We start from the raw sequence: 9,589 nt of genomic DNA, 5'->3' as shown, positions 1-9,589 counted from the left end.
ATGAAGTAGATCAGAATGCATTTTGTACAATTGAGCACGACAAAGAGTTCATTAGAAACTATGACTTATCTAATAAGATTTTATACAGTACAGCAGACATCAGTGTAAAGAAATAGTCCTTTCCATCTTCTGAGGAAAAATTGGTGAACACTGTTCAAAAACAGTAGATAAATCCATCATTTTAATATTGTCAAATTACTTCATTATAGTTTACATGATTAATTACACATGCTAAAGAGCAGGTGTGTTACTGTTCACTTAACTTAACAGTACAGGTACATCAACATTATTTGCAAGTAAAAGATGATAATACAAAAACAAGGCAAGACAAGACAAAGCAAGACATTTGCAGTAGGTGACATTATGAAATTGCAAAGGGGCTGTAAGTTGAATTTGTCACGTTGTTGCGTTGAGAGGAAAATGAAAGAGGGAGATTTGGTTTTAAATTTGCATTGTAGCATGTTTAATACAGAGGAAACATCTTCATTGTAATCTTAAATAATTGAGGACAGGACAAATAACATTCTTTTAATAACCGTAAATGTAGGTATAAAATCAGTACAAAATACGGATAAGGGGTGGATTAGAGATCTAATTAGAGAGGGAGCTTTGCAATCAATACTTATAGTGGGATTTGGCAGGTGTGGTGAAGTTTGAAGGAGTCAGAGAGGCCATTCAGATAGAGGCGCGGCTTTTGTCGACATAAGCATCTGGCTTGAGTTTGTGCCAGACAGAGTGTTAATTCCAACTGCCAAGATTATAAGTGACCATTAGACAATAAGGTAATTGAGAAAACTTAAATACACTTATTGGCTTGTGAGATGACTTTTTCTACAACAATCTTATGAGCATGTTTATTGATCTGTGATCTTTTGATGTGTTATAACCATCAAATGTCTCTCAGTGTTGTGTTCTTTATGTGAATGGGGTACTGGGGCACGTAGTGTATTTGCTCCACTGGGAAGACATCGGCTTGTGTTGAACTTGTGCCAGCAAACTGTGAATGATCATGTTCCATTATTAGCTCCACTTTCATGTCAACGGTCTTTGTCAGGCTTCATCTGATGCCATTACAGCTCAATGGTGTGTTCGATCTAGGCGCCCATGACCACGTGAACTCTCAAACCAATTATGGCCCTAGGCAACGGCTTACGATCAGGCTCATCTTGTATGCAGGGATTTCTGCAAATTGGTTAGGCTGCTTACAGAGGCTTAGAATGACGTACTGAAACTTTGAGTTTAATCATTAGGATCTTAAGCAATCGTCCACCTTTCCAAGAGAACGCAACATCACGATTAGCCTAACCTGTGTTTTAGGGAGGAAAAAACTGGAAAAGTTGAGGAAAAATTGCCTGGTGAAAGTTTAAATTTCTGTCACAATGGGAGAAGAGATAGCTTTTGAGAAATAACTTTACTGCACTGCTCCCAGTTACTCCTGGGTTCTTCATCTCTGCTGTTTTTCTTGCGATGGATTACAGGCTGAGCTGATTCCTATTTTGCCTTTAGACCAGCCAGAGGAAACCCTGACAGCAAAGGGACCAAGAAACAGGAACTGCAGGTTGGTGTGTTCAACAACACCTTGGAGCTTCTGCTATTCTAGATCTTCATTTTGAATCTTTTCTTTACTGGCTGAGGACACATTCCAGCTTCAACAATGGCTTTGATGTTGGTGAAGTTTGACATGAAGAAGCGAGTGAAGCTCGCTCAGACAATATGGTTTCTGTACTGGTTCGCCGTAATAGCTGGCGTGCTGGTCTTCAGCATGGGGCTGTTCTTTAAGATCGAGCTGCGAAAGCGCTCAGAACTTATGGACAACAACGAGAGTCACTTCCTGCCCAACCTTCTTATATTAATGGGTCTAATAGCCTGTGGCGTCAACGCTTTTGGAGGCAAAGTCTGCTACGACTCCCTGGACCCTTCCAAGTTTATTAAATGGAAGCCCATGTTGAAGCCCTTCTTGATGTTCTGCGTGGGGTTCAACGCCCTGTTGTTTGTCACAGCCCTGCTGTGTTTTGTGATGAGGATCCCTCTGCAGTTCACTCTGGCTGATGGGCTGAAGAACGGCATGAAGTTCTACAAGGACACAGATACACCGGGACGCTGCTACATGAAGAGGACCTGGACCTGATGCAGATGGAGTTCAGATGTTGCGGAAACGATAACTATAGAGATTGGTTTGAGATTCAATGGGTAAGCAACCGCTACCTGGATTTCAGCGCAAAGGAAGTCAAAGAGTAAGTGATGCTAATTCAGAACTAAATCCTGCATGATATCCTTTGAGGATTTCAGTTGAAATGTTTGATATTATGTGTAAGGTGACAGGAAAAAGACTTAAAGTGGTTGAGATTTAAGTTGCATGTATCTCAGTGTATCTAAAGGACCCCTTCACCGACCTCCACGGGGAGATGGGGTCCTTTAGGGGTAAGTATAAGTGGATTTCAGGTGAAGGTCAAAGCAGATGCATTATTCCCTTTTGTCCACTGAGGATAACGAAATGATGACAGCAACGAGGACATGGCATTGGGAGCCATGAGGGCAGCAGAGTTACTAGGCAGTTTTCTGGATAAAATTGAGGAGGAGGGACTTGAGGAGGGGATTAGGGACGGAAAAAGATTCAAAGGTCAAAAAGGCACGAGCGAGATTAAAAGAACCTTGTTCCACTCCAGTGATATATGGCCTCTTTCTGACAATATTTTCAGATCTAAATTGATTGAAGTATCAGTTTGGATTTGTGAGGATAAAGAGAACCATTTTGAGCACTGGCACATAGTGTTTAATCTTAAGGATTACAGTGTCCACGTCCTTCAAGAATCAGTGTCCTGTTCAATCAGCAGAGGACCTAGCAACACTCCAGGGGCAGCAGTGCGAAATAAAAAAATGTGTAGCTTTTATGACCGATATAAGCACTGTACTGGCTCCCTGGAAGAAGAGATATTGTTTCACTGGGACATGGAAAATAACTTTAAAAATGGCTAATTTTTAGGTTTCAAAGAGTATTTCCTTTTGAACCAAGTTTTTTAAATCCTAACTTTAATATCACTTAGGCCATCTTTCCTAGTACCTTCCTCAAGTTAGATTTTTTTTTCTGGTTGAGTTGGTTGTCAGTAGGATTACGTATTGGCCTGATTTCTCATTAAATGTTGGGAACAGTGTAACATAGGCCAAGAAAGAACTCACTTTAAATTGAAGCTGATCCAAATCTCAGGGCATCTACAAATTATTATTCACTTTTGTTAACATTCTAAGCTAGTGCATTTGGCCTTGACGGAGGCCTTTGCACTTCCAGTGTTCTTCTACTTAATAGTGCCGTGACTACTATCCAGAACTTATCCTTATCCTTTATAGTGTTGTAAGTACTGTGTGGAAGTACCCAAGTGTTATCTGGGGTGTTATTTTTGGCTTGTTGATGTTTCTGAACATCACTGTAACATTTCTGACCATCTCATGTCTTCGTGATCCAATCATATATGTCTTTCCATTCACCTACTACCATCAATCACAGTTAGCAAGATCTGGCCCTTTAAGCGCAATTTGAGAGATATTAAGCATAATGTTTCCTTTTTAATTCAGTCATTTACTGCAAACCAATTTACATTAAAGGAAAAGTAGCTATTGTACACCAGTAATAATATATAATTAATAAAATGGAAGCAATAAAAACCATTTCATAAACTCAACAATTTTGTTTTAGTCAAAAGTTTGATAAATGTTTATCCTCTTTAACAGAGATGTTACAATTAATTGGCAAGAATGTTTGGTTTTGGAGTATTTCAAGGCATAAAAAACCATATACTCATTAGATTTGTTTCAATTAGATTATATTCAGTAATTGAAAGAAATACACTTAATTGGGGTCAGAGTTTGATCAATCAATATGTAGATGAGCAGTTTGGTATTTTTCTTAAGATTCAAGGGATACTTTACAACCCAACTAAAATATCTAGTGCACTACACTCATAGCTAGTAAAAATTCAATTAACTAGTTCACACATACGTCAATCCAGTTCCTGTTCTATAATCCCATCACTCACTTTCACCTCCCACCCAGCTTAATGAGACATTAACGTGACACTTTGCCTCATCCTCTTAGCCGCATTGGAAGCAACGTGGACGGCCAGTATCTGATGGATGGAGTCCCGTTCAGCTGCTGTAACCCCAGCTCCCCCAGACCCTGTATCCAGTTCCAGATGACCAATAACACTGCCCACTACAGCTACGACCACTACACGGAGGAACTCAACACATGGAAGCGCGGCTGCCGTGAAGCCATGGTATCCTATTATGGAGGATTGATGAACACCATCGGAGCCCTGGTCTTTTTGGTCACCTTGCTTGAGGTCAGGGCCAGTGATGCCTACAACACAAATATTCACACACAAAAGGATAATGTTATATGTCCCTGCAGTCTGTTTTGTAAAAAAAAAAAAGTGTATTCCATCATTTTAAGTTCCAAAAACCTACACTATCACCTAGCTATCATAGAGACTGTCCCACCAACAATCCTCTGAACTTCAATGAAGGTAGAGAATTTCACCAGACACACCGACTAGGACGTCTTCCATCTTGAAGTTTTTCCCTTGTAGAACTGTAAAATGATGCCTGATAATGCCTTATTGTCACGTTTGGGTTAATTTGTCCAAGTAAGTTTTCTACCATTAATCCGTCTTTCCCTTGCCAAGCTATAAAAGGGCTCATTGAATGAAACACAATGGTTGTTAAGAACAGCAGTTGGTGTTTTCCCTCAAACTCTCATAAGCTCAAAAATAAACTTTGACTGGCGACACAGGTGACAAGAGTTACTTTATATCAGTACTTTTTGACCTTATAACACATCAAGACTTAAATAGATACCTTGTACTTACAAACCTTAAACTCAAAGGAACTTTCCTCCTTCAGTAAATAAAAATGAGAATAACCCTCTATAGTGTCTGCACAGTGATGCTAAAAAACTTCAATGTGAAGTAAGATGATGTATCTTTTTGCCAATCAATTCAGGGGGGGGCAAATAAAATAGTTAAGGAGTAAAATGAGGACTAGTAGTATGGTGTGAGGTGAAAATCTTGTGTATAAACATGCTAAGCCTTGGCCCAGTTGGCACATCTATCATCCATCACCTCCTTCCTTTCCTTACTCCGCCTCTGCTATCATCAATTCCCGCAACCTCCATAAAGAGTCTATCCTCTTTACGTTCTGTTAGGTTACCCTGCACCACCTTTGGCATGTACACACATGCAGCTTACCTACAGCATCTCACCTGCTACTCTTTACCCAAATGTTAATCCTACAGCTGTCCTCGTCCTGAACATCCTCTGCCAACCTCGATTGTTATTGATGTTGTTGTTGTTGTTGTTGTTGTTGTTGTAAAATAAATCCTCAAAGTCAGTGATAGTCCGAGAGTCCCAGTGTCAACTCAATGACACCTCTGTGCCCAAAATCCAGCAAATGTTCTATAAGCTTAGATATAGGCGACCCCCTGGAAGCTGATCAGAGCACAGTTGGAGGAATCTCAGATTTAAGAGATGTTACGCAAGAGTCTCAATACTGACACAGATAGTGTGCTCAGAGATGGAGCGATGGGTTAATCTACGGGAGGTGACAAGGACAGAAACACTTCCTGAAGCTTTAGCTCTCAATCTGATCTGAAGTCAGGGTCTTAAATTACTACTTAACGTTTCTAATGATAGAGTTGACCTTAGGCTGTAAATACCTTTTTTTTCATTATTTGACAAACAGAAAAGTGAAAATGAGAGTAAAAGAAAATAATAGTAATAAAAACTGAAATAAAAAATAAATGCTAAATTATTTGGGATGAAAAAAAGAAAGTAAGAAAAAGTGTTCACATATTTACTTTTCCTACATCTTCGTGGCTTTCCCTCTCACCGATCACACATACAAACCACACTTAGATAACACACGTGCACACATGCACAGAAACATTGTCACATAAAACACATCAATATGTAGTTTAGACAATGTTAAACATATACAATCAAATATACAACTCAAAGCCTCCGTTTTCTTTATCCTGTTGATATTGTCTATACATTTTGGGATCTAATTCATGCAATCTAATTTTCTTAGCCAGTTTTAAAATGTACCAATATGTTATATTTAGAGCACAATATAAATATGAGTATATACCTTCTTTTTACTATGTCACACTGCAATAATGAAAAATAATTTCTAGATATTTTGAATTATATTTTAAAAAGGGATGCAACTGTTAACTGCTGATTATGTTCTCTGTTTTTATTTGCTGCAACCATGTTGGCCTTGACAGCTTAAGCAGTTGATAGTTTTTTTTCGTTCATGTCGTATGATTACAAAGACTTTGAAACATGTTTCCAGGGATTGTCCTCATCAGAAGAATCTGTGATTTACTAGTGTTCATATTTACTGATATGTATTTCTCACTGTTTCAGGTTGCTGTGACCATCGGCCTGCAGTACATCAACAGCTCGCTGTCCAGCCTAGTGAACCCGGAGGACCCAGAGAGCGAGAGCGAGGGCTGGATCCTGGAGAAGACAGTAAAGGAGACGTTCACCGACATCATGGCCAACATGAAGGCAATGGGCAAAGGCGGCAAGGTGGAGGAGGAGGCGGAGGCAGGGGTGGCCACGGTGAGCTGAGCTAACCCCTTCCTGCAAAAACTGACAAAACTCCCACCTAAAGAGGAGAGGAAGGGGACGAGTGAGATCAAAGCGTTTTTCTACCAACATTCTTTATGTAGACACTACCACACACAAACATACTCAGCTATGAACTCCTTTAAAGTGGACTCCTTTCAAATGGAATCCTTGCGTAAAAAATTATTTATTCATACATAGAGAGGGATAAGTTGTAGGGTGAGTAATATTGTAATTTTACATTTTGGTTTTTCCCCAACCAATCAAATCCATCTGAGGTTCAAGCTCCGCTTCTCAAAATTCTTTTAAAGAAATGTTGGTTTCCAACACTCTGTGGGGTTTGGATCTTTACAAAATATAAATAAATGTGATATGTATTGATAAATGTCAGATGCTTTGCAATCACGAGTAAAATATGTAATTTTTTCCATTGTAATGTCGTCGGATAGTTTGGCGGGGATGGTGGTTGCTATGCAACCCCCCCTCTCATGGAAAGATGGAAGGTATTTTACAGCCCAAAAACATTTTATTTTATTGATTTCTAGACTTTGGCTTTTAGCTGATACTGTGTAAGAAACAAATTATATCCACTCAGCTCTTTTTATACTCCAGTCCGACTTTGTCCCAAATGAAGACTGGATAAGCTCCTGAGATGGAGTAAAATTATCAATTGAATGAATCGTTATGAATAATGCATGAATGTTGCGGCACATGGTCGATAAGTGAGGCATGGGAACTAGGATGTGAGCGCTGTAGAGAGGCAGGGCCAACTCCAAACCTGTGGAGGGCGACTGAAATTGGCAGCTAAATCTTGGCTACTGACCCCTGCACTGTAATCTCAAACCCTCTTTGGTGTGTCCCTTGTACATTCAGTTTCTGTATATTAAGACACATGTATGTAAATTCCAACAACCTGGGTTGCCGTCTTTGTACATAGTGTAGAAATGATGAAATATATTTACCTTTTTTTTTAAAATAATGTAATTAAGCTTAATCTTTTATTGAAATCCCTGTAAAGTTTTTTTTTTCCATTTTTTTCTTGGCTTTGTGAGTTTCTGTAGAATAAGAATTGTAAAAAGGAATAAAGGATTTTAGAGATGTTATTTGACAGTGAAAGAACAACGTTGTATTGTCCCGACCTTGAGACGCACAAACCTGAGATCAAGAGGCGAGGCATGCTGTGAGTGCCGCAGGGTTCCTGATTAAGTCAATAGGATGAGGCCAATTATGGCATTACTGCTTTCACATGGACATCGGATGACTCTTCACATGTCCAGTGTAAGGAAGGGGGGGTTGAACCAGATACATTCACAAACTATATAGAGCATGTATGTGTTGCCAGTGACTTTTTTATGTAAACAGTTGTGTGGTATTTTGATTTAATGCACAATCTGAAATTTCTGTGACATAAATCCGGTCTTTAATGAGCCTTGACATTTAAAGATGGAAAGTAACAAATCCCTTGATCCCTTCAGCACATGTATTGATAAATAGCAACCAACAGGGTACTGTTTGATTCTTGAAACATGGTCCACTATATTTATCCTAACTGAGATAATCATACTCGGCAAACACACATCAGGAAACCACTGTTTCGAAGTCAGTGTGTTTTAGCTAGAGCAGATAGGGGGCTAGGAGAAGTCAGCTGTAAATAGGTAAAGAGGCCAACTCTACGCGGTATTTTTGTTGGACCAAAGCACATAACCAGCACTGAGTAGATAAGAGGCCTAATCGGCTTTAGATTAGCATGAGCCCCTCAGCCAGGTGAGCAGGTGATATCCTGCTGCAGGACTCACGTCACGGAGACAGGGACACACAGACAGAGATAAAGAAACAAACACGACAGAGTAATAGGCTAAGTGCAATGAAAAGGTAGGCCAAGCAGCTAAAAATTATGGTTTCAGTAACATAAGGAATTAATTTAGAGATTTCTAACAATGTGTACAAACAGTGGTGGAAAAATCCGATCTCAATGTTGTCTTCTCTGCCAAATATATATAAAATAAATATATATAGATATATAAGGTATAAAAAGAACAATTTCTAATTGTGCTACAGTGTTAAATAACTATAATATTAAGTGATATTATTTCTGGTGCTTTAACATGTAAACAGCACTTTAATGTAGTAGTTTATGGCAGAGAGCTAAGTGTTTTATATACGAGTATTTATATAAATATCAGTAGTTATTTACAATGCTCATATTTCTGTGTATAGTATTCTTTTATCTGGGAAGTAAATAGTAACTTAAGATGTTACTCAATAAATGTAGTTGAGAGAAAAGTACAATATTTAGATTTAAATTGTGATAAAGCATAGTACTTAAGTAAAGTTACCAATAAAGATATTGCCAAGACATAAAACAGGTTTAAATTAGTGGTGGAAGGAATATTAAAATAATTCCCTTAAATAAAATTAGCAAAAAGACAAAGTACAAAAAGTAAAAGAATTGCATTCATTTTAGAGAATCATTTCAGAAAAAAATAATATTATTTTAGTGGATTACAAATGTACTGAGTTATTTATAACCACTGGTTTAAATGTCAATATGGCTTCTGCCATATAGCAAATAACCATTTTGGTCCAAATAACTCTTATTCCATGACAAAACCGCCTCCGTAGTGCTATCAGAGCAACTTGAAAATGTAAATTTAAGATACATTATAGACCAAATCAAACCTTGCATTTGATGTTGTTTCCAAACAATTCTGCAGCTTCTCCCACAGAGCCGACATCTGGTAACTATCCTGAAAGGAACACAAACAGTCTGTAAAAACATCCTGTACGTCTATTGTATTCTGCTGCTCTCTGATGGTGACTGCAGGTAGTAAAAATACAAATACACTGGGTGTGAATCTTATACATTGAAGTTCTCCTGCAGTAATATAACATGTCGTTAGCTAAACTCTTTTTTTTCAACTGATTTGTGATCATCTCTCCAACACTCCCGCTGTTCTTGCAGC

At 38.5% G+C, this 9,589-nt stretch overlaps 1 protein-coding gene across 1 annotated transcript; it reads left to right on the top strand.

Moving 5' to 3' along the window:
- The first annotated feature begins 1,028 nt into the window (after positions 1-1,028).
- On the top strand, positions 1,029-7,729 carry prph2a (peripherin 2a (retinal degeneration, slow)). Its single transcript, XM_063893989.1, is given in 4 exon segments — positions 1,029-2,117; positions 2,120-2,234; positions 4,091-4,337; positions 6,423-7,729. Coding segments are annotated over 4 exon segments (1,032 nt in total). The 5' UTR covers positions 1,029-1,654; the 3' UTR covers positions 6,630-7,729.
- The last annotated feature ends 1,860 nt before the right edge of the window (positions 7,730-9,589 follow it).

The sequence above is a fragment of the Eleginops maclovinus genome, chromosome 10 (assembly GCF_036324505.1).
Source record: "Eleginops maclovinus isolate JMC-PN-2008 ecotype Puerto Natales chromosome 10, JC_Emac_rtc_rv5, whole genome shotgun sequence".
In the NCBI taxonomy this organism is placed as follows: Eukaryota; Metazoa; Chordata; class Actinopteri; order Perciformes; family Eleginopidae; genus Eleginops; species Eleginops maclovinus.
Note: the sequence above shows the minus strand (reverse complement) of the source record. Positions and strands in the feature narration are given on the sequence as shown.